General features: G+C 46.7%; 1 protein-coding gene across 4 annotated transcripts; it reads right to left on the reverse strand.

Moving 5' to 3' along the window:
* Positions 1 to 75: 75 nt before the first annotated feature.
* On the reverse strand, positions 76 to 23,580 carry Zbtb5 (zinc finger and BTB domain containing 5). 4 transcript variants are annotated; one of them, XM_038348235.1, is made up of 3 exons: positions 23,481 to 23,579; positions 22,227 to 22,913; positions 76 to 4,217 (listed from the first exon to the last, which is right to left on the reverse strand). In XM_038348235.1, exon 3 carries the CDS (start codon positions 4,211 to 4,213, stop codon positions 2,201 to 2,203), a length of 2,013 nt encoding a protein of 670 aa, XP_038204163.1. In that variant the 5' UTR covers positions 4,214 to 4,217; positions 22,227 to 22,913; positions 23,481 to 23,579; the 3' UTR covers positions 76 to 2,200. The 4 variants fall into 4 exon arrangements, with proteins under 4 accessions (XP_038204163.1, XP_038204164.1, XP_041911928.1 ...); XM_038348236.1 differs by lacking the exon at positions 22,227 to 22,913 and having other exon boundaries at positions 23,481 to 23,580; XM_042055994.1 differs by lacking the exon at positions 23,481 to 23,579 and having other exon boundaries at positions 22,227 to 23,470.
* Positions 23,581 to 24,960: the final 1,380 nt, after the last annotated feature.

Below are 24,960 nucleotides of genomic sequence, written 5' to 3' on the forward strand. Positions count from 1 at the left end.
ACCCAGCAGCAGGGCCAGTGGAGAAGAAGCACTTCCCTGTTTTGTTTGGACTTTAACCTAAGTAGAGAACACGTATTTAGAAGCGTGAATATGGCAAATTTTTTATTTCAAAATCTGCTTTGACCAGCATTAGCACCAACAGGGTGCTCTACACTTGATGCCATCTCCAGAAAATTGTACATGATTATGCCGGGCTATAATTAAGGCTAAAAAAATCAAAAGTCAGGTCCCCAGTACCAGTTAGAATCCCAGCAGAACTCCAGGTCACAGCAACCCTGGGTCTAGCTTCCCAGGGCCCCTTGGAAATCTTAAGTGCTACAGCGTGTTGGAGGACACTGGCCTGCAAGCTTGCTTCTCACACGTAGAGACTGACTACGAGGTAGATGAGATTCCAGGTCCATCCAGCAGTGGAGAGGCGGGCCCCAAAGCAAAGTCCATTTGTATCCAAGCTGAGGTGAGGGGTAGGCTCCAAGCACCACATCTTTAAGCTAGGGGGGATGACTGCCATTCTCTGCCTGTGACACTGGCTCCTCGCCCAGCAGGGCATCTCTGGTTCTCCATGCTGACCCATGACTCCCACTGGTCCCTACATCATAATGGTGGATATGGAGACCCACCCCCATAATGTCTCAACAGGTCTGCTGACAATAAGCCACACAGCAGTCTCTTCAGGGGACGCCATTGCCTCCAATGGTCTCTTTCCCACACACCTGCTTAGAAGGAGGGCCCAGGTTTCCACAGGGGCTTTCCTCCCTGGGACTCAGTTCAGATAGTATGCCTTCTCAACATTACAGGTCTACCCACAGACTCATGGTCACACTAGCTTAAAAGCACACACTCATTGTTTAGGGAATACAGAAATGTGTAGCTTTCTGTGCTTATGAACTGAATTTCTCTGAATTATGCACAATGGTTTGGTGTCTCTGAAGAAAGATGTATGAAAGAAAAAGAATTCTTGTCCACTAATGAACTAAATGAGCTACAGATATGCATGGCCCTGTGCTGTTCCCTGGGTGCACACCGGGAGCAGCAGCCCTGCCAGCCAGGCAGAGGGAGGACACAGAGATCCGGACAAAGAACCGAATGCCTCTCCAAGAGCCTTGGATGTTTCTGGTGAGTTCTATGCTGTGGGCCTAACTCTTCCAAAGCCTGGAAAAGACTGAGCCGTGAACACTACCACATTTAAGTTTCAAATAACTAGACGCTGACCATTAAAGGAGCGACCCCATGACAGCTGAGGTCATAGAACCGTGGTTGCTGTGGTTAATTCAGCTGGTCCTGCCCGGAGAGAGGTTCTATGGGGCTTGGGAGTGAGAACTATACAAAGCAGAGTAGCTGATCTCAGGTGGCGGGGCCAGCCAGACTGGATGGCGTGAAAAGCATGTGTACCATGAACCCCACAAAACAGGATGACAAGAAACACTAGCTTCCTGCTGACTTCAAACAGAACTACGGCATCAGAAGGTACGACGTTGAAAACACTGTTAACACAGCACACACCAACACTACAAGTACACGCTCCTCTTACAATTTTGTTTTGAAAAATCGGAAAAATAAAAACACCTATTCCACAGAGATGATTCAAAAGTATATACACCTGTTAGTCCAAGGGTGTGTTCCCTGGACTAGTCAGCACCATCAGAGGGCAGTGTCGGTGACTGCAACTCAGATAAAAACAACACAGTTCTTTCTGAGGCCTAGGACTAGCTCAGGAGACACTTTAAAGCATTTGTGGCAAACAGGCTTGTTAGTCAAGGCCCCTTTCTTTTCAGACAGCACCGAGTTACCTGGTTACATGTAAGTATGTTTTACACTGCTGTACAGGGATGGGATATTTCCATCAGAGGGTGTAGGAAATTTAATTAAATGCTTCACAGGGCTTTAAAATAGTGTTAAAATGTTTTTCAAGCACTTCCATTTCTAAATGTGACACTCTTAACATCAATGACAAACCATCAGTGACAAACTGCACTCCTCAACCCTAAGCAAGGACTTGGTTCCAGTCGCTTTCCCTGGTGCACACCTCCCTCAGAAGTGCTGCCGTGTAAGCGTGACACCGATCAGGTCTCTGCTTCCTACTGGCTGAAATTCAGAGCCGCCGGCCAGCTGAGGCCTCATGTCCAGTGGCATTAGTGGCCTCCCAACAGCACTTTAATTTCAGCCCAGACCTGGCCTGTGTATGCCTCACGAGCGGAGATGGTTAGAGCAGCGTGCTGGGGAGGTTGCTGCTCTGCCAGCGCAGGCAGGTGGTCTTTGAGTGTTTGTACAGGTGGCTGGACTGACTGAAGCGCTTGCCACACTTGAGGCAGGCGTACGGCTTTTCGCCTGTGTGAACTCGGATGTGCTTCTTGCAGTCTGTCAAAGTTAGAAAGGTTTTGCAGCAGATTTTGCAGGCGTACTTGCGAGCCCCCTCCACCACCAAGACATTGTGCTCTGATAAGGCCTTCTTGCACTTTGACAAGACGTCTGCAGAGGCCCTGGTCAGCTGCGGAGGGCCAGGCTGGGAAGGGTGGCCATTTTCAAATGAGGTGGTCCCATTCATTATCAGCTGGGAACTGGCGGGGTTTTCAGGGATCTGTGAGCTTCGGACAGAAGTTACAACCGGCATTTTGGGAGCTATGCGTCGGTAGTATGGAAAGTTACTGCCTCCTCCTCTTGAGGAACCCATCATTCCCCTGGAGAAGGAAGAGTGGAGACCCAAGCCAGACCTGGAAAAGTCCATCCCAAATTGTTCTCCTTGGTAGCCTGAGGTCTGCACACACGGCAGGCCCATCACCTCCTGCATAGGCCTGACAAAATGGGAGTCTGCGGGCTCACTGAATGGGTTCTCCACATGGGAACCCGGGGCCGAGGAAGGCCCACCTGTAGGCCCAGCCTCTGGACTCAGCAAGTAAGGGGCCTCCCCCTCCAGCCGGCAGTCACTGGTGGTATTTGGGATGTTGTCATCGGTGCTCTGACCTGCGCTGAAGTTACCCCCCCTGCTCTTGTTGAGAAAATTTGAAATGCTGAAAGAGGGCTTATGTTCCAGGTTATTTGTGACTTCCAGGATGTGGATGTCCCCAACCCTGTCCGTACTCGACTGGGGATCCGAAAAGCTCCGGTCGCTGCTTTCAGGGCTGAGGTCTATCTTCTCGGTACTGACCACCACACCTTCCACTTCCACAGACTCGCTGCCCTCAGCCTGGGAGGTCACGTCGCTCACTTCGTCCTGCGGCTCGGGAGAGCTCAGGGGCTCGGACTTCACCACCACTCTCATGTGCTCTTTCTCCCCGAGGCCGACCTCGGGGTTTTCACACTGGAAACTGCCTTTCTCAGCGACAGCTTCTTGTTCAAAACTAGTTTCAACCTGAGTTGCACGAGAGGCCATGTTGCCAGCACTGCCATCTGACTGGCTGGGCACCTGGGCATCTTCTTGGGCACCAAAAGGCCGATCAAACAGCATGGCACTGTCTTCCTGGTTGTCAGCCATACCATCAGGTTTAGGATTATCCACAATTTTCAGAGAGTCTGACGAAAAGAACTCCTCCCGGGAATGAACGCCCGAAGGCCCGCTCTCTGGGGTAACATCTGAAATGGCAGACTCATCCATGGAGGAGCGCAGGCGCTGCCGGGCCCGCTCCTCTACAGACTGCTTGCGCTTGTGAAGGCGTCTCATGGGGAAGGGTGTCCGCTGGTCCAGGCTGCTGCGCATGGATGAGCTCATGGGGGCTGGAGGCTCCTCGCCACTCTGGCTGGAGCTGAGGGCTGAGCTCACAATGCTCAGTCCCAGCTGCTGCAGCATGAATGAGCGCTGCATGCGAGCACTCTGCTCCTGAGCACGCTCGCTGGGGGGAGACATGGGCAGCGTCCTTGTTGTCAGGTAATGTTTACATGCCTTAACAACCGAGTTCAGGTGCAGGTGAGAGGCTGCCAGTAAGACGTCCATAACGTTGCTCTCCCCTAGCATGAGGGTGGAGGTGTACATCATGTCAATCAGCGCAGCAAAGGCCTCTGCTGTCACCACCTCACTATCGAGCTGGATCATGTTCATGGTTTGATCTCCCTCTGCCACAGAGAACAGAGCTCGGAAATGCGTGCTGCATGCTGCCAGCACGGAGCGGTGGGCTTTGAAATGCCTGTTCCCTACAACAATGACACAGTCACAGAGCTGGCCATGAAGTCTCTGGTAGTTCAACTGCTGAAAAATCTGCTCAAAGTGACCAGGAAAATCCATTGTCCTATAGAAAACACAAGGAAAAAAGTGTTAATTCCTAACGGAGCTTAACGCAGAGCCAGTACACAGACTGCAGTAAGAGCAGTGTGGGGCTGGCAAGACGGCCCAACCAGTCAACGTTCCTGCTGACAAACTGAGTTCCATCCCTGGGTCCTAGAGAAGCAACTCCTAAAAGCCATGATCTGACTGCTAAACACACAGCAGGCGACATGCACATATGCACACACACAGAGTAAATAAAAATGTGATTTAAGGCAACTTTAAAGCATGCTGGCCACATTTGGAGCTTTGAAGGCTTGTGATGTCTAATAATGGGCCTACATGTAAGAACTTGTCAACTACGGAGCAAAAGTCAGCTCAGCTCAAGCTCCGGATCCAGCACACACGAGACCCCTTAGCCCTTCCTGTGGACTTGCTTAGGATGCAGGCTCTGTTGGAAAAGCCCAGTGTGCGGGAGGAGGCTTATTAGCCCCACTGAAATTTGTTAGCATTCAGCATTTCCTAGAACAGCGAATGCCAAGAAATTCTAGCAGCCTTAGCAACCTTGGTGAAAGGGCAAATCAGCAGCAGAGAGGAACTCTGGCATACAGAGGGTGGTGGCAGACTGCACAAGGGCACTCACTCCCACACCGCTTCCTGCAGCCTGATACCAGCACTACAGGTACTGTCGTCCAGAGGGTTGTTGTATTAAAGGTATAAAAGCCAGGGCTGGAGAGATGGCTCAGCAGCTAAGAGCACTGACTGCTCTTCCTGAGGTCTCAGTTCAGTTCCCAGCACCCACATGGTGGCTGGCAGCCACTTTAACTCCAGTTCCAGGGATTTTGATGACCTCTTCTGGCCTCTGGGGATATTGCACATGTGGGTACACAGATATGTGGAGGCAAACACTCATACACGTGAAATAAAGAAAGGAAGAAAGAAAAATCAGGGCACAACAAAAGAAAATATATGGTGACTAGTATTGACCTGAGGGCTGGGACTGGGATCCCAGAGCATGTGACAAAAATGTTAACCAAGTGGGGGCTGGAGAGATGGCTCAGAGGTTAAGAGTATTGCCTGCTCTTCCAAAGGTCCTGAGTTCAATTCCCAGCAACCACATGGTGGCTCACAACCATCTGTAGTGGGGTCTGGTGCCCTCTTCTGGCCTGCAGGCATACACACAGACAGAATATTGTATACATAATAAATAAATAAAATATTTAAAAAAAAATGTTAACCAAGTTCAATTATGGTCACAGTGGTATAACTCACAAATTTGCTATAAGTGCATAGATTACATGCTTAATAAGATGTTTTATGGTAATACATTACAATGCAAGAAAGCTTAATAGACTGTACTTTTAAAAAAACAGAAAAGGAAGAGAAGCCATGAATAGGCTTAAACCAAATGTTTTCAGGAACTGCGTACAGGGCACCTACAAAACTAACCAAAATGACCTCTTACAATGTTGCTTGTGTTTGATAAATTTAATCTTCCCTTTGGGTGGAGAGTGCTATGATTTCTTTTTAAAAGAGATGAAAATACAGCTAAAACAGTAAAAGTACGTACTTTCACACATTTGAAAGTTTTCAATAAAGCAAGTTAGAAGGGAAAAAGAAGGGCCCTGTGCCTTTTAATGCTGAGTCCGGACCCAGTAAACATCTGCATACTTCCTGGAGTTATTTGAAATAAGAACTTGCTTATTTTCATTTAAGAAATTACTACATTTTCTAGGAACTTTGTAGCTGCCCATCTGGTCTCTACCTCAGACCAGAGCAGAGACGTGCCCTCCCTGTGTGGTTCAACAAGGTAGATGATGCCAATGAGGCCCTTCTGTGCCCCTCCTGAGGCTCCACAGCTAAAGCAGGACAGGCTAGTTTTCTTCTCAGTGGAGAAACTTCTGGCTCCTAGGACAGGACATGTACACATAAGGCCTAGCATGTCCAGTACTAGAGATAAAAGAGCCAGTAAGACAGAACTAAACTCAGGAAGAACAGACCAATGACAGACAATCTAGGTACTGCTAGAAGGAAGCAGCGGTAGCAGGGACAAGCACAGGCCCTGCCTCTGCCGGCGGGAAGGGAGTACTGAAGGTCTGCTGGGGAAGAGCCCTCCCTGGACTGGGGAGCTCTACTGACAGCCCCTGGTGGGGGATGAGTCACTTCACAGGAAGCACAGTCCCTCACCTCCAGCACTCCGCCTCCACCTGTTCAGAGACTAGAAGACAAGCAGCCAGGCCCATACTTTCTAAGGAGACTACTGTTTTTACATTACAGGATAACTGAAAGCCCACTAAAAAACTCGAGTCCCAGCAAAATACATTCATCTTCAAGGCCAACCCATCCACTCAGCTGCCAATCAGTCCAGGCTTCACTCCTACTGTGACTGTGAAGGGAGAGGAGGATGGAACTCAAGCACAATGCAAAGCACCAGCGCTGGAGAGATGGCTCACTGGCCAGCACTGGCTGCTCCTTCGGAGGACACAGGGTTGATCCCATGTGGCAGCTCCCAGCTGTCTGTAGCTACGGGGTATCTGATACCCTTTTCTGGACTCCACGGATACCTGGTACACGTGTGGTACACAGACATACATGCAGATAAAATACTCATACACGTATAATGGAATAATATGATGATGGTGGCAAAGTACCAAACAGAAGAGCACAGGGGAACATTTGGAACAAACAAATGATATGGGGGGAAACTGAGGTTAAAAAAACTTTAATTAATAACCTTAGATAAGATAGTACATCCATGAAATAAAAATATCTTTTGTTTCGTTTTTTACAATAAAGTGAGAGGGTTTCTCTGCGTAGTCCTTGCCATCCTGGAACTTGCTCTGTAGACCAGGCTGGCCTTGAACTCACAGAGATCCACCTGCCTCTGCCTTCAAGTGTTGGGATCAACAATGTGAGTCACCATAGCTTGGCTTTGTTTTTTTTTTTTTTTTTTTTTTTTTTCAAGACAGGGTTCTCTGCAGCTTTTTTTTTAGAGCCTGTCCTGGACCTAGCTCTTGTAGACCAGGCTGGCCTCGAACTCACAGAGATCCGCCTGCCTCTGCCTCCCGAGTGCTGGGATTAAAGGCGTGCGCCACCACCGCCCGGCTTGGCTTTGTTTCTTTAATGATTGGGTTATTGTTATCTTATGTGTATGGTGTTTGCTGCATGTATTTCTGTGTGACACATGCATGCATGCCTGGTGCCTGTGGAAGCCAGAGGCAGCGATGGATGGCATGGAACTGGAGCTGCAGATGGTTATGAGCCTCCATACGGGGGCTGGGAATTAAAACGTGGCTCCTCTACAAGAGCAGCTAGTGCTCTTAACCACTAAGCCATCTCTTCAGCTTCTACACACCCCCAACACCCTTTTTTTTTAAAAAAAAAATATTTATAAGGAGGAGTGTTCTGGAAACAAGCATGTGTCTATGGTGGCACATAATTTAATCCCAGCACTGGGGAGGCTGAAGCAGTACTGAGAGGAAGCCAGTCCGTGGTGACTGGAGATACAGGAAAGGGGAAGGGAGGAGAGGAAACAAGAGACAAGCAGGTGGACAGAGAGAAGGAAAAAAGTACTGGGAATTTAAAAATGGCAAAAACTGTACAAATAGAGTTGGAAGAAAATCACTGAGCAAACCTCAACATAAGAGAAAGGGAAGCAGAACTGAACAAAGAAAAGGGGAGTAGTTCATGAAGCCTAACGCCACTTCAGAAACTGGAAGACAGAAGAGGGAAATGCTTGAGGAAATCATCTAGGGGCAGGTGGGACTGCTCAGAAGGTAAGGCACTGCTACCAAGGTTGGGGATCTGAACCAGCACGGAGAGAAATGGAAACTAGTTGTCCTCTGAGCTACTCATGCACAAACACACAAGTAGTCAATGGTATAAAACCTTAAATTAAAAAAAAAAAAGAGTCAGTTTGGGAGCCAGTGACGGGGTAGTAGTGGTAGTTCACAAAACATTAGGAATAACATTAGCGCTAGACTCTTTCAAAGCAATACTGAAGGGTATTATTCCTTCAAAATGCTTCAGAAAAATTATTTCCAACAGAGAATTCCATCTGTAGGGTGAATTCTAACTGGTCTTAAGAATAAAAGTCTGAAGTCAGATATTAGGGGGTGAAAGCTGAAAGATCAGAGAAGCAGAGCAGCCAGCCACTGAAGTTCTTACCTCTACGAAATCCTCAGATGGAAAGGGAGCAAGATCCTGTCTCCACAAATCCTCAGAATGCTTCAAGACTGCATGCAATGAGCGCAGGTCTCCTCCCACCTTACATTCCTCTCTCCACCTCCCTAGTGCTGGGACTAAAGGCACATGATATCAAGTGCTGGGATTACTTGTGTGTGAACAGATTCATCTGGTGTAGCCTAGGGTGACCTTGAACTCACAGAGATCCATCTGCCTCTGTTTCCTGAGTGCTGGGATTAAAGGTATGAACCACCACTGCCTGGGCTCTCTGGCTAACTAGAGGCTTAGCTCTGCACTCTGATCTTCAGGCAAGCTTTATTTGTTAGATTACAAGCAAAATATCACTACATTTGATTTTTTTTCCTCCCTCCTCTCTTCCCGGTGTTTCAAGACAGGGTTTCTCTGTAGCTATGAAACCAGTCCAGGAACTTGCCCTGTAGACCAGGCTGGCCTCGAACTCAGAGATTCACCTGTCTCTGCCTACCAAGTGCTGGGATTAAAGGTGTGTGCCACCACTGCCAGGCTTCTATGGCTAACTTGTGGCTTAGGTTTGCACTCTGATCTTCAGGCAAGCTTTATTTGTTAGACAAACAAAATATCACTACACCATGCCTAAACTGTTACACAATTATGATGGCAAACTAAAGCATTTTCAGAGAAGCAAGAACACAAAGGTTATCTCCTACATTTCTTGTCTCTGGAAATTACTAAAGAATGCACTTAAGCAAGCAAGAAAACAAACAACAAAGGAGCAATACAGGAAACTTAGAGCCACTGTATATATACCCTGGCAGGAGAGATGTTTTAGCGAGGCACCTGTGCCAGACTACTGGAACAACAGACCCCGAGAATTAAATTTCCCAAAGACTCTCATGCTGGGGGAAGGAAGAAGGATGGGCCAATAATGAGCACAACTACACTCAGACCCAGGGACCACTCACCCTCTGTTTAAACCTAACCTTGTGTCAGTAACCCTAGCATGGATTTGGAAGGTCTCAGGTCTCTTTGTTCCTCTCCTCGATGTGGCCATGAACACATCTTTCTCTGCTTCTCACTATTACTATTCTCTTAATTGGCTTATGGGGAACAAGTGACAGAGCCTAGCTGGTTGAGATTGCCAGATCCCATGCTCTGACCCTACAAATTTGGGAAACAAACACAACAGCAGACAAAGAGAAGTCTGAAAGCAGAGAATGTCAATACGGCAAGCTAGGCTGTTCAGTCTGGAACAGTTAAGTTGAAGTATTCTTCCCAAGGGAGTAAAAGGAATGGATCGCTCTACGTGGCTGAATGTCAAGAATTGAGCAGTTTCACCAGTGTGAAGACATCATTGAAAACAAGGTACGGGTGGGGACTGGAGAGCTGGCTCAGCGCTAAGAGTATTTGCTCTTCTTCCAGAGGGACCCAAATTCATTTCCAGCGCCCACATGGAATAGTTCACAACTGCCTGTAACTATAGCTCCAGGGAATCTGACACCCTCTTCTGACCACCTAAGGCACACACATGTATGCATAAAGTTAAAAATAAAAATAAAGTCTTTTACAAAAAGAAAATACAAGCATTTTTACATTTTTTAAATGAGGCAGTTTTCTGGGGAAAAGGCAGCTGCCCAGTAGTGCACAGTGCTGCACAGCTGTGGACAGAATTCTGTAGCCACATCGCGGTACATAGATTAATAGAAATGGGCTAAATCAAGACGTGAGAGTTAGCCAATAAGAGGCTAGAACTAATGGGCCAAGCAGTGATTTAATTAGTACAATTTCTGTATGGTTATTTCAGGTGTAAGCTAGCCGGGTGGCTGGGATAAACAAGCAACAAGAAGGGGTAAACCTGAACCCTATCAGAGAAAAGCTACTTGCTTTCTTTCCTACCGTAGAGAACAGAGTCAGCAATGTTGTGACAGTCTCCAGAATGACTAACGGAGGGACCTGCAGTGGTAATTATTCTCAGGCCCTGTCCTTGCACACTTGCCAATAATTGTGCTTTTTTTAAAATCTATGTGTTCCTGTGAGTGGGGCACACGCCACATGCAGAGGTCAGAGCAAATTTGAGTACTGGTCCTCACCTTCTATCATGGGGTCTCATTCCCATCCATGTGCCAGCTGGGATTTTCCTGTCACCTCACATCCAACCTTGCCATAGGAGTGCTGGGTTTGTACACACACTACTGCCTCCAGCCTTAGGTGGGCCTGGGGATCTGAACTCAGGTCCTCACGCTTGCTCGGCAAGCACTTTACCCACACAGCCATCTCCCCAGCCCTAAGTACTTCTTATTTACATTACTCCTAATCTTTAGCAACTCTACAGAAAGTAATTACTACTTCTCAACTAAACTGTTATTTCAACCTAGACTTTTTGATTGTTTTGAGACAGGGTTTCTCTATGTAACAGCCTTGGCTGATCCTGGAACTTACTCTGTAGAACAGGCTGGCCTCAGACTCACAGAGATCTGCCTGCCTCTGCCTCCTCAGCGCTGGGATTAAAGGTGTGCACCACTATGTCTGGCTTCAACTCGGACTTATAACAAAAGAATTCTTCAACAGGCAGCAGCTGTGAGAAAAATCTGCTTACTCTTTAAAATGTCAGAATCTTGAGGAGAAACTACTACTCTTTTCTATAAAAGGTCATCACTAAAATGTCAAGGTCTAACACCAACCTGGCTTTCTACAGAGAACACGCAAACTGAAACTGATTCCAAGAGCACTCCTTTCTAGAAAGTTTCTCATGGTCCAGACTTTAACAAGAGACTACAGAGGCAGCTGAAATGGCCCAAGATAAGGGCTTAAATAATAGTGGAAGACAGCAAAACAATGCATCCGTTTTTTCTAAAGAAACATGGCCAGATTTGGTGGCACACCTTTAATCCTAGCTGACACAAAGGGTTTCCAGGCACTAACTCCTTGATATTTGTCAACTGCCCACTCCCAATGTGGGATCAGATCAGACCAATCAGAGCAGATCTCACCCAGTTATGCGATGAGGCCAACCAGGGACAGGTGAGACCAAGACCAAGCCACCAGGTGTTAATCAGTTATGTCTTCAGAGAAACTACTCAGAGGCAAGAGGGGAAAATGGCCAGAATACAGTGAACTCACTCTGGACATGGTGGTGCTCTGTGAGTTCACGGCCAGCCTGGTCTACAGAGTAAGTTCCAGAGCTATTATATAGAGAAACCCTATCTTGAAAAACAAGAACAAGGGCTGGAGAGATGGCTCAGAGGTTAAGAGCACTTGACTGTTCTTTCAGAGGTTCTGAGTTCAACTCCCAGCAACCACATAGTGGCTCACAACCATCTGTAATAAGATCTGGTGCCCTCTTCTGGCCTGCAGGGACACGTGCAAGCAGAATGCTATATGCATAATTAATAAATGAATCTTTTTTTTTTTTTTTTTTTTTTTTAAAGATTTATTTATTATGTATACAACATTCTGCCTCTATGTATGACCACACGCCAGAGGAGGGCGCCAGATCTCAGTACAGATGGTTGTGAGCCACCATGTGGTTGCTGGGAATTGAACTCAGGACCTCCGGAAGTGCAGCCAGTGCTCTAAATGAATCTTAAAAAAAAAAGAAAAACAACAAAAGGTAGCTCGTCTTGTCTTGTCTTTCTTGCTTATTCCTGGAACCCAGCCATCAAACTGTGAGGAAGCTTAGTTGAAGGTCAGCTGACAGAATCCACGGAAGCTTGACTTCAAGATGACTTCAGCAAGATGACTGGCTGACCCTGACAATCATAAACCCCAAGGATCATCTCGAGCCAACTCACCCTCCAAAACTTCAAGCCATGACTCAAAGTTCTGAGGTGAGTGCCCCCAGGTAGGAAACCTGTTAAGTGTTTCCTCACAAACCAGCGTTCAAACCATATCTCCAAGGGCTCCAAAGGGTCTATCTGTCTATGTTTTTGGAGGAAATTGCTTTCTACCCCCATTTTTTTCTTGAGACAGTCTAATGTAGCTGGCTTCAAACTCACTATTAAACCAAGCATTACTTTTTTCCATGTGTGTGTGTGATAGTGCATGCATATGTGTGCTGAATGTGTCTGTGTGGGCACTCTCTGGAGGCCCAAGAAGGATGTCCTGCTCTACCGAGCTCTGCCTAAGTCCTTTCGTGTGAGGGCTGCTCACAGAACTTGGAGCTAGGTCTTTACCCAGCCCCAGTGGGCTTTCTCCATCTCCATTCAGCACAATGCTATGTTGATCACATGACCATGCCTGGCATCTTATGAGGGTTCTTGTGGTTTAAACTCAGGTTCCTATGCTTGCACAGAAAGCACTCTTACCTGCTGAGCTATCTCCTTAAGCCATGAATGATTCCAAACTTCTGAAAGCTGGGGTTAAGGTATATACTGTTAGGAATCAAAGCCAGGGCTTTATGGGTGCTAGGTAAGCACTCTACTAGCTGAGCCACATCCCAGCCCCTTCCAACCCATTCTTGATCCACGAAGTAAAGGTCATACTGCCCAAGGCTCTGACACATGACATAGGCTGGCCTGGCCAACTTGATACCCACTGCACTAATCATCAAGATTGTTTCAGAGGAGTTAGATGACCCAAGGGTCTGCTCTATGAACTTTTAATTGATGCTGTTGTCAAGGAGATACTGTTTGTACCCAGAGCACTGTGAGGCGAGCGAGAGGGAGGGAGAATGTAAACCTGTGAGGGAGATTTAAGTCTATCATTGAGGGTGGCCATTTTTACCAACCCAAGACTAATGTAAGAGAAAGCAGTGTTCAAAGAGGACAACCTGAAGATGTCAAGACACCAAGATCCAATGATGACTAAAGCTAATATATACAACTTCTTGGTTTCAGGAGCCAATGAATTCAATTCTCCTCTTACCTTAACCTCTCAACATTTTTTCCATTCCTATGATGAAATATACAAGTCTATATACAAAGCACCTCTGATAAAAGCTCTACCAGCAATCTCACCTCATGACAGAGGGCATCACAGTCTGTAAAAAGAAAGCCAGAGAAAGAGACTATAGGAAGCCAGAAAGCCCTGCACCTTACCATCACTCCTCTGGGGACCAAGCTTCCAACACGCGACTCTCTAAGCAACACATTCAAGCCACAACCAAACCACAGCACCTGGCTAATGTTGGATCTTTGCCATGAAGAAAAAAAAAGAGGTTCAAATTACATCTCCCAGAATAATCCAAGTATCAGCTATAAAACAGTTTGGGAGGGGGGCTGCAGAGATGGCTCAGCAGTTAAGATCACTAGCCGTTCTTCCATAAGACTCAATTTCATTCCCAGTGCACACATGGCAGCTAACAACCATCTGTAACTCCAGGTACATGGATCCAATGTCCTCTTCTGGCTTCCCTGGGAACCAGGCACACACATGGTACACAGATGTACACGCAGGCAAAAGACCCATACATATAAAATAGAAAGAACTAAATATTTAAAAACCCTTTTTGGAGTCAGGCACAATGGAGCACATCTATAATCTCAACACTCAGGAAGATGAGACAGACGGACTCCAAGTTTGATGCCAGTGTAGGCTACAAAGTGAGCCAGACTAGTCCAACCTCAATAGCAAGGCATGTGAGTTCATACCGGCTCAACAATAGGATGACCAAAACTTTTTGGATAAAAGAGATATTCTTAAAATTCACTTAGTTCGTAAGATATAAAACTTGCTATTCTGTGTTCTGATAGAAGAAAACTGGAACTCAAGATCATTGTTGCTCAAAACTATCAGGCAACTCTGACAGAATCTGAGGTCATCTAAAAGCTGTAAGGAGCTGGAGAAATGCTGTTCCTTTTTTTTTTCCGCGACAGGGTTTCTCTGTTGTACCTGTCCTGGAACTAGCTCTGTAGACCAGGCAGGCCTCAAACTCACAGAGATCCTCCTGCCTCTGCCTCCCGAGTGCTGGGACTAAAGGCGTGCGCCACGCCGCAGCGAGATGCTGTTCCTACAGCAGCATTGGTTTCATTCCTGGCCACACACTGGGCAGCTCCAGCTCCAGGGGATCTGAAGCCTTCTCTGGGCCTCACCAGGAATGCAGATGCATGCACATAAATAAAAATAAGGCCGAGAGCTCACTCTTGGAAGATAGTGTTTTACATGCGAGCAGCCTATCTAAACCTCCGAAGGTAGCAGGAAAGCCTCATGTTGTGAAACAGACTTCAGAATAGGATTGATCTGGATTTATATGGCTGGAGGTACAGCAATCTATCACTTGGTGCCTCTGACCCACAGTGCAGTGTACTGTACACTTACTATCTGCAGAAACAGATTTTTAGTAATGTCAAAGCTAAATATAATAAAGAAAATGTATTAACACCATACATTAGCACAAATACTCAAAAACAAGCCGTTTTCTCTATAGATTGGCTTCCTTAATAATGTTCTATTTAGTCCAATAAAACACCTGCTCGTATCTTAGGGGAATAAGCCAGCTAGTAGTACATTTACAACTATTTGATTTGTATGGTGGCATACTCACAAGTTTTTCAATAACATACTTAATTCATAAAGAAGAGCACACCCATATTCAAATATTATCTAGCACCATAACAGGTGATTTCCTGCTTGCCTGACAGGCAAGGCTGTGCACAGGACGAATCTTAAGCTTCTAAGGAATTCTTAACATTTACTTAAAGCTGGGGGGGAAATCCTGTCAGGAACAGAGCACTAAAGAGCACCTTCCTCCAGTTTTATAGAGAAGGCAGAGGAGAAAATCCATTTCAGAGAAGAAAATCAAAGAGGTTCCACTTGAGCAGTGTATAGGTCTTTTTTTTTTTAACTTATATCATCATCAGTGTGTGAGAGTCATCCCTCCTGCGTGAGCCTGTGCAGAGCTGAGAGGACAACTCCCAGGGTCAGTACCCTCCCTCCACGGCTGGGTTCCAGAGATGGACTTCAGTTCATTAGGTCTGCACGGCGAGCACTGGTCAGACAACTAGACACTGGACATGGCTCCTAGTCAGGCCCAGCGGAGCCATGATCACCCAGCCATGCCGACTGACTGGATGGCAGAGCAGGCACAGGGACGGCTGCTTCTGGTGGACCCAGAACTATACCCGCCAGCATGACGGCGTCTCTCCAGCGCTCGTCAGAGCCCAGCACCAGCTGAAGGTGAGTGTGGCTGAGAAGGCAGCTCACGCCAACGCCGTTATCACGGCTTTGCCACCTTGTTTTCCAGAGTCCTTGGGGTAAACCGCCCCGAAACTGTACCTGGGCTTGAGTGGAAGAATGCCATCCGTCCCTAGTTAGAGTCCTAGCACAGATTCAAAAGTCTTCCTCCTAGAGCAGTTTACTGAGAACAGGAGCTGCTCCCTGCAACTCCCTAGTGACTGGTAAGTAGTATAATGACCTCTGGCTGTATCTAAATGAGACAAAACAGCATAACTACTCCATAATCAGCTTTCTGAGGTCAACAGCTAACTCTAAAACCAGTCAAAATAGAGACAGAAAATGTCTCCAAACATGCCAAATAAAGGCCAAAGCCTACGCGTGAAAGATTTCCAAACTGGAAAGTCCCTCAGCCCTCAGGCTTTTGTTTTATATGAAATGTGAGTGTTTCTCATCCCAGAGCAAGATGGGCAATGGCAGCTCTAGAATGAGAGAGGGCAAACATGACTGCCTACCTGAGGTACCGTGGCAGCTGCACCAGGAGCCCAGGAAAGAAGCAGCACAGAGCCATGTCGTGGAGTCCTTCGGGTAAACAGTCCTACAGCACATGGAGCCACATATACATCTGCTATAGAAACCTACCTGTCTAATGTTCTCTGTGTGTTTGCATGTTCAAGTGAGTTCAAGTGTGTGGAGGCCTCAGGAGCCAGTCACCATGATTTATGAGACAGGGTCTCTCACTTGGCCTGGAGCTAGAAATAGGCTGGGCTGGCCAGCCAGTGGCCCCCAACTGTCTCCACCTCCCCAATGCTGGGCTACAGCCATGTGCTACCTACATTAGCTTTTATTTTTGATGTGAGTTCTGGGCAGCATACTCAGTCCCCAACACTTGCATGGTGAGCACTTTACCGATGGAGCTATCTCCTTAGCACCACCTAGTGCTTTTAGTGCTTACTAGGTTCAAGGTAAAATGCTGCATGACACAAATTTACATGGTGGGGTGCTATCAGTCAGGTGATTCGTGGAAAGGAGACACACACAACTGAGTGTTTTACCGAGTGGGAAGCAGTATTATAACAGGTGAAATGTGGGAAACACAAGGTTACCTCCAATTTCTCACAACACCAACCATGAAGATAGGCCTTAGATTCATTTGTACAGTCAGATACAAGTATGCTACTTTAAAAAATAATAATAAAGGTTCAGTTCCTAGTACCCATATGATGGCTCAAAACTGTAACTCAAATTCCAGAGAGCCAAATAACTTCTTCTGGGTTCCTCACACATGTGGTACATAGACATAAGTATAAGCAAAACAGTCACACATATGAAATAAAAATTCTAAAATACTACTACTAGCAAGAAGTAGGGGGTGGAGAACTGGCTCAGTGGTTACCAGCACTTGCTGCTCTTCCAAAGGACCTGGGTTAGATTCCACATGGTAGCCCACAATCACCTCTAAATCTAATCCCAGATGATCTAACGTCTTCCCTCCTTAGGTATTACTCAAATACAATGCACAGACAAACAAGCAGAGAAAAACACCATACATGTAAAGTGAAAATAAAAATAAAGGTTAAAAATAATCAAAAGTAAAGTTAATCCAATGAGGAACACATAATCACTGCACTCAGCAGATGGAAGTAGGAAGATAAGAAGTTTAAGGTCAGAACTGGATAGATGGCTCAGAGGGTAAGAACACTGACTGCTCTTCCAGAGGACCTGAGTTCAAGTCCCAACACCCACATGGTGGCTCACAACCATCTATGAGATCTGGTGGTTCTGCCTTTTCTAGTGTGCAGGCAGAACACTGTATATATAATAAATAAATAAATAAATAAATAAAATCTTTTTTTAAAAAAGTTTAAGGTCATTCTCTAATACATGAGGCCAACCTGGACTACATGTGATCCTGCCTCAAAGGGGGAAGGAGGGAGACAAGATGGATCTGCAGGTAAAAGCACTTGGTGTGCAAACTGGACAATCAGAGTTCAATTCCTGGAACCCACGTGAAGGGGAGGGAGAGAACAGACCCCTGAAAGCTGTCATCTGGCCTCCACAGCTGCACAACAGTGCGCACATGTACACGGAAATAGCTTTCACTGCATTTTATTCTTAACAGAGAATTACTTCTTGCTTAGTGGCATTTCATTTGTACTTTAATAAATAAAGCTTGCCTGAAGATCAGAAAGGAAAACAGCCCCACTGGTCAGCCTTACAGACCAGGCCATGGTAACATACATCTTTAATACCCCAGTAGTTACACTAGTTGCCATAGAAACTGGCGGTGCATGTCTTTAATGCCAGTGGTGCATGCCTTTAATCCCAGCCTGAGAGAGGATTATAAAACGGGAGAAGACAGCTCTAAATCTCAGTCTCATTCTTAGATTCTTGGAGGTAGAATTGCCATTTCAGAATGGCTGGCTGTTTTGTTTTTCTGACCTTCAGGCTGAACCCATATTTCTCTCTCTGAGTTTTTATTAATCAAGCATTACTGGGCACTATGTTATACACCTATGATTCTAGTAGTTACCAGGCAGGAGGCACAAGGTTGGCAACAAGGTCAAGACCAACCTGATCTACACAGAAAGCTCAAGCTACCCAGAGTTACCTTTTCTCAAAATAAGGAAAGAAAAAGTAAAGGAAGAAATTTTTTAAAAATATTTATTTATTTATTATGTATACAATATTCTGTCTGTGGTCTGCCTGCAGGCCAGAAGAGGGCATCAGATCTCATTTGATGGTTGTGATGCCACCATATGGTTGCTGGGAATCAAACTCAGGACCTTTGGAAGAGTAGGCAATGCTCTTAACCGCTAGCCATCTCTCCAGCCCCTTGTTTTGTTTTTTGAGACGGGGTTTCTCTGTGTACCCCTGACTGTCCTGAACTCTGTAGACCAGGCTGACCTTGAACTCAAAACCACCTGCCTCTGCAGCCCGAGTATGGGATTAAAAGTGTACGCCACTACAAGATCTGTCTGGAATTTATTTCTTAAAGGAGGGGAGGGGGAGTTCTTAAGAAGAAAGCAATGCCTAAGCATCAGGCACTTTGATATTTATAGTACTGACGAAGAGCCCAATCACTGGCCTAACTGATTCCATTCCGTCCCTCTCTTACTTTTGTTCTGCAGTTACCCTGGATTCTAGGAATACAACAGATGAAAAATCATCTTTAGGACAGGGATGTGGAACTAAGCCCATCAATGCTAACCTGGCAGAAAAAGTTATCCCCATGATAAAATCAGCCCCAGATGGTAGCAAATTACCCCAAGATGGGAACAGGGCCACTGATCTGACCAGGATGACCTATCTGCTCTACAGGCTTTGCAAACCTTCAGTCTCAGCCTGTTTCTCTTTCCAACAAAGCTGACACAGACAGACCTGAGATTACTGAACCTGTGTGCCCCACCCGATGTGATCACACTGGCTAAAGCTGCTGTCCAACCTTCACCAATGCTGTCTTTGACTGGCATGTTGAGCCAGGTGACTGAGATTAGCCCAATGGGACTCCTAGAGGTCATTTACCCTAAAGCTCTGGTAACAGTCCCTTACCAGTAGGCAAAATAGAAGAAAAAGGAATTAATTTCTTATATTGAATTTACTTGCAAAGCAGTGTGAGTCACTTCTGAAAGTTAGTGTTCAGAACTTGACCACGCAGAGCTGCTTCTGCCCATCTGTTTGATACAGAATACAATGTACGCAGCTGTACTACATGTGTTAAGGGTTTGTGTGAGTGTGGGTACCCTTTCTGGGGGGAGGAAAGAGCAGGCTTTGGCTTCCGCCATCTCCCCAGAGTAGAGACTAAAACAGGGCCACAAAAGGTTAGCGTCTCACAGTTTCAAAGAAATGGTTGAGTTGATTGTAAATTATGACTGAATAATTAAGATGTACTGAGAAATCAATTATACTATGTTAACAATATCATATACGGGAAAAACAGGAAGCAATTCACTCTAATCATTTTAAATTTAAGGAGGTGACTATAAAGGATTTATAAACCCATTTATTGAGTATAAAAAAGCAACAGATTATCATGTATAATTTCCAAAAGGCACACCACCATTTAATCACTCATTAAAGTTTGCAAAGCAAACAGTTTGTTAATTTCCATTTATATAAGAGAGAACCCCACTCCTAATAAGCTCTTCTTAGTAACAAGTTCCTCAGGAGCACAAAGGCAAATTTGTAAAATCACTGATTACAATTACAGTGAACTAATTCAGGGCAGGCTTGTAATTGCCCCACATTTTTAGTCAGTCTAAACGCCAGTGGTTATAAACTGTATTACTTTGTGTAACACAAGAAAAGAAAGAAAGCTGTTTATTTTTTTTCTTTGTTTTTTGAGACAAGATCTCCTGCCCCAGTGTCCAGAGGGCTGGAATTGAAAGTGTAAGCCACCATACTTGACTAAGCATTATCAACTAAGCTGAAACAAGCTTCCTTATATTATCCTATCTTCAAAGAAAGTAGAATGTAATAAAACTAGTTTTAGGGCTGGAGAGATGACTCAGTGGTTAAAAGCACTGGCTGCTCTTTCAGAGGACCCACGTTCAGTTCCCAGCACCCGCATGGCAGCTCACAACTGCCTATAAGTCCAGTTCCAGGGGATCCAACACCTTCACGTAGGCAAAACACCAAAGCACATAAAGTAAAAATAGATTATTTTTTAAAAAGCTAGCTTTAGAGCTGAGGAACTACTGGAACCAAAACATATTCAAATGTATTAGGAGATCAAAGGGGAAATTATCTACAGATAAAATAAGCTTGAATACTAAGAACCTACCATCTCTTCTGTGTTACAATCAAGCCAGTGCTCCAACATAATTTCTAATCTGTATACGCCAATACAAAAGCTTCTGAAAGAATTCCCCTTATTATTTGATATGTATGGGTGTTTTGCCTGCAAGCATGTCTGTGCATCGTGAGCATGAGGAGGCCATGGGACTGCAGTTACAGACAAATGTGAGCTGCCATGTAAGTGCTGAGACCCAACTCTGGTCCTCTGGAAGAACAGGCAGTGCTTTTAAACCCTGAGCCCTCCCTCCAGTTCCCAGAATAATAAAGAAAATCAAAGGCACCCCAGGAAGCTGTAAAGACCAGGGGTTTCCTCAGAAACATCTGGTCTTGAGCATATGAGAAGTTCACTTCAAACAGACAAGAGGAGCAGTATAGTTACAGTCTGTCTCACCTGCTACACTGAGGAAGTCAGCCTCCAGCAGACAGCACCCCTATTTGATAAAGAGCAAGTACACTAGGAGACAAATCATGTGCTCCAAACTGACAGAGGGAAAACGTATTTACAGTGACTTTACATTCTGAAACGTTAGTTGAGTTGAAAGTTGACATGGAATCTCTATTTTGGATTCCTGAAGAACTGGAGGCAGACTCAAGATTCGGTCAGTCCCAGAGATCTTGTCAGCCTCACTGCTGTGTGACACTGTTCTGAGATCAGAAGGCAGAACTAGCCACTAGTCAACCAGAGGCCAGGCAGTGGTGGCACACAACTTTAATCCCAGCACTTGGGTGGGGGGGGGGGGGGGGGAAGGTTGCAGGGAGATCAGGAGTTCAAGGCCACCGGAGACTGACTCATTCTAAAAGAGAAACAGAGCCAGGGGCTGGCTCACACCTTTGATCCCAGCATCAAGAAGTGAAGACAGCAATATAAGGCAGGTGGAGACAGGATTTCTCCCCCGTTCAGTCTGAGAATTCATAGAACAGGAGCCACCATTTAGTCTGAGATTTCGTCAAGGTAAGAAGTGACTGTGGCTGCTCTGCCTGTCTTTCAGCTTCCACCCCTAATATCTGACTCCGGGATTTTATTTAATGAGACCAACAGGACCCATAGGTATGGGTTCATTCTACCTGACTAAAGGTCAGAGAACTGGAACTCACTTCTGTTCCCTCAAGGTTATTGGAATTAAGAAGATCTGTTTCTACCTCAAACAAAAGTTTAAGGATCCAACTAGGCTCCTACTCCCTTAGGGAGATAACTAGGGATTCCACCCAGGGAGTAATGTGCTTACAGAATGTTTTGGTCTAAGGATTTGTCTTGTTTTGGCAACAGAATGTTTAACTAAGAAGGTATCCCATAATCCTTCAACTGGTCTGCTCATTCCTTGTATCATGCTAATACAGTTTTTTTTTTTTTAAATCTTACTCCTACTTTGGGGTCGGGGTATTTAAGCAAATGGAAATTAAACACAGGCAATTTCAGTATTCACTGAACCGCCCTCCTGATGCTATCCCAAGCTTCCTTTTATTATTTTCACACGCGTCTTCGTTCTCTTTCCCATGCTCCTACTCTGGTAAGTGGTATCCTTGTCAAAGCTGGTCTCCAACATAAGACTAATTAGATGAATACAGGTCTCTAATAAAATCAATGCTAAGAGCTTTAAATACTGAAACACGTGCATTTTGCTGTTCAATTTTTTAAATCCTTTCACTTGGACAGTCTCAAGCAGTCCCTTCTGAACACACCGGCCCCTAAAATTTGGAAAATGCCCCACCTATAAAATGCTTTCCCCCCCAAAAAATCTCAAGACTCATCAATTCAGCAAAGTTCGGGTAGAGACACATTAATTACCCAGAATAAAATGGCCAGCACCCCCAAATGACAGAAAGTTGTTTTGGTTTTGTTTTTCACACAATTTTTAGGGAGAAAAAAAACCCCAAATCTTCACAAAGCAGATTGTTCGAAAAGTCTTGGTCCATTTAGTTAGCAAAACTCAAAAGCCCAGAATGCGCCTTAATCTGTTAACCTTACCTGGCAGGTCACCACGTCTGCGGCAGGGGCCAGGTCTGTCTTGTCTTCCCAAGCTTGCTGAGATTTCCACCAGAAGGGTTAAAACGAGCAGCAGAAGGCCTTCCTTTAGTTTAGGGGCTTTTCTCTAAAGCTCTCTCCTTTGTCCATCTGTCCTCTCCCTCTCCCCAACTTTAGTTTACTGCCAACCACAAGATTTTTTGGCAAATGAAAACAAAGATCTCTAGTAAACAGTGAAGTGCCCGGTCCACCTTTTAAAATAATGTAAAGAACAACATCTCATACAAAGACAGATCACGAATGCTTAAGGCGCAGTACTCGCTTAACGTCCTGTTGCAACGCAACAGCACAAGAATGCATTGTGGAAAGATTTTTGTTTCAAGCCTTGAAAGTGACGAGCTTGTTTTAGTTAAGACAGGACCTTGCTGAGTCTTTAACCTAAAAATTTCCTCCAAATTAAAGAACCAAAATGTGGCTCCTACAGTATCCTCTACTAAGCTAGGACAGAGACTCACCATAGTGAGTGGCACTTTAGGAAAACAAACAAAAATCCCTAACCTCCAAGCCCTCTTAACACACTGTCTTATTTATTTCTACTGTTGTTTATGTGCAAAGTCGTCGGTCCCCAGGGAGGGAAAGATGGGACGACTGTCTCTTACCAACGCATCTCACAACTCCTCGCACGAAAGCCTGAAAGAAGTGGGCATTCAATAAATGCCTACTAAACACTTTTGTCTAACAAGTTAGGGCATTCCTAAACGCTAACTCCACCCCTGTAGTCGGCCGCGGGATCCCGAATCCAGACCGCTGTGGCCTTGCTCTGATGAAACCAAACCTCCTCGTTCAGAAGGACCGAGGACAGGGGCGAGAGAGCTACTCGCCTCCATCCCGCAGGGCAGCCGCTCCTCGGCTCATCCCGCCAGGATGCAGATCGGGAACCTGCTCCCGCAGCATCCCGGGAGGCTCCATCTCCAGCGGGAGATCCGCAGGGCACCAGCCCCTGCCCCACCCCGCACAGACAGCCGGGCGTCGGGACACGGGGGACGCCTGCGCACAAGATCCCGGCTCCCACCCGCTTGGCCCTCCGAGGCGAAGGGTAACAATACCCCTCAGCAACAAGACAGGGTGGACCAGTGGCACCGGGACGTGTCTGCGCGCTCCCCCAGCTTCGGCGCGCTGCCGGGGCTCAACCGCCTGCACGTGAGCGCGCCGCGCGCCCGCGAGCCGAGGCCACTCTAGCTGCTAGGGTCGCCTCACCTGAGTCGGGCTCCGCCCCCCTTCTCCGCGCAGGAGGAGGCGGTGACCCTCCTCCGCTCGGACCGACCCTGTGGAAGGAGGCGGGAAGGTCCAGCCTGGCTTCCCCGGCAGTGACTTCCGCCCGCCCCGCCCCACCCCGCCCCGCCCCCGAGCCCGCCCCGCCTCTCGCTCCCGGCTCCTTCTGCCGGTTCGCGCGGTTCTTTGCGAACCCGACGGCGGCCAACAGTAAACGGATGTGAGGTGTACATAGCCCCGCCCTCATAACCCGCTTGTGGCCAATCAGGAAGATGGAGGGCGGTGCCACGGCAAGGAGTGGCGTCTGAAAAGTCTGACCAATCCGAGGCTCCAGGAACGGGGCTGTGTTTACTACCAAAGCGTCCGTGAGCGCTCTGACCAATCACGGTTTGCCTTACAACGAGTAAATTTGTTGTCCAAGGCCTTCGAAGGCGGGATTTATCACTAAGCAACACCAGGTTTGAACTGTAGCGAAGCGGCTTTGCGTCACACCCAATCAAAATCCAGCATGGGTAGGCTTTCCGTCTAGTTGAGCCAATCGCAATGAAGACTGCTGGTCCAGCGGTAATCCGGGCATCTGAAGCTGGTCTCACCGGGGACTCTCTACGCAGTGCCCTGGAGGTTGTTCCCAACTTGTAAATTGAGGGGGAAGAAGAAACACGAAATCCCAAGACGCCATTTGAGTCGAATGGAACCCAAATGCAAGCTTCACAATGAGTAGGAAACGCTACCCAATGGCAGCTGGGCGGGCCGTCGCCCGCGTCTCGTCTCGGTTGCCCGGTTGTCGCTGGCTGATCCCAACTCCAAGGCTGACGCTTTCCCGCCCGCCACGGCGTCGGCTCCAGATCCAAGCTTTCAGTCGCCACTACCTTAAAACTGCGGGGTTCAGCCCTCCTAGCGTTGCCGCAAGAGTCTGCAGGAGCCGGTGGGGAAGGGGAAGGCCAAGCGGCCACCCCTGCTTCCCGGTGGCCGCCCTCTCGGGTCACTGACCCGCAGCTCCATGCTAGAGACAAAGAGGCTGGCGAGTGCCGCCGGAGCGTGAGCGGGGTGACCGCAGGAGGCGGCGCAGGCTGCTAAGCACACCTTCAGAACCGTCCAATACCACGTCTGACGAGTCCCTTCCGACGTTACCGCCTGGAAGTGTCGGCCTGTGTGTTTATTTCTTTGAGACCCTGGTGAAGTATGGTCAGTTCTTGACATTTTATGGTTCTTAGACATGTACACCATCGAGCAGCAAAATCAAGATACGTGTTCTAGATTGCTTTTTCTATTGCTTTGATAAAACACTCTGACCAAAGGCAGTTTGGGAGAGGAAAGGATTTATGGGCTTATATTCATAGATCACTGTCTTTTCGGGAAGTTATGGAGGGAACCCAAACAGAAACCATAGACTAACGCTGCCTCCAGGCTTCGGCTCTGCTATCTTTCTTGTGCAACTCAGTACTTAGGGATGGTAAGGCCCACA

Source organism: Arvicola amphibius, chromosome 11 (assembly GCF_903992535.2).
Source record: "Arvicola amphibius chromosome 11, mArvAmp1.2, whole genome shotgun sequence".
NCBI classification, from domain to species: Eukaryota; Metazoa; Chordata; class Mammalia; order Rodentia; family Cricetidae; genus Arvicola; species Arvicola amphibius.

What these genes read in the sequence shown, in the direction of transcription:
- Zbtb5 (XM_038348236.1), bottom strand. Translation starts at nt 4,213, where the DNA reads ATGGATTTTCCTGGTCACTTTGAGCAGATTTTTCAGCAGTTGAACTAC.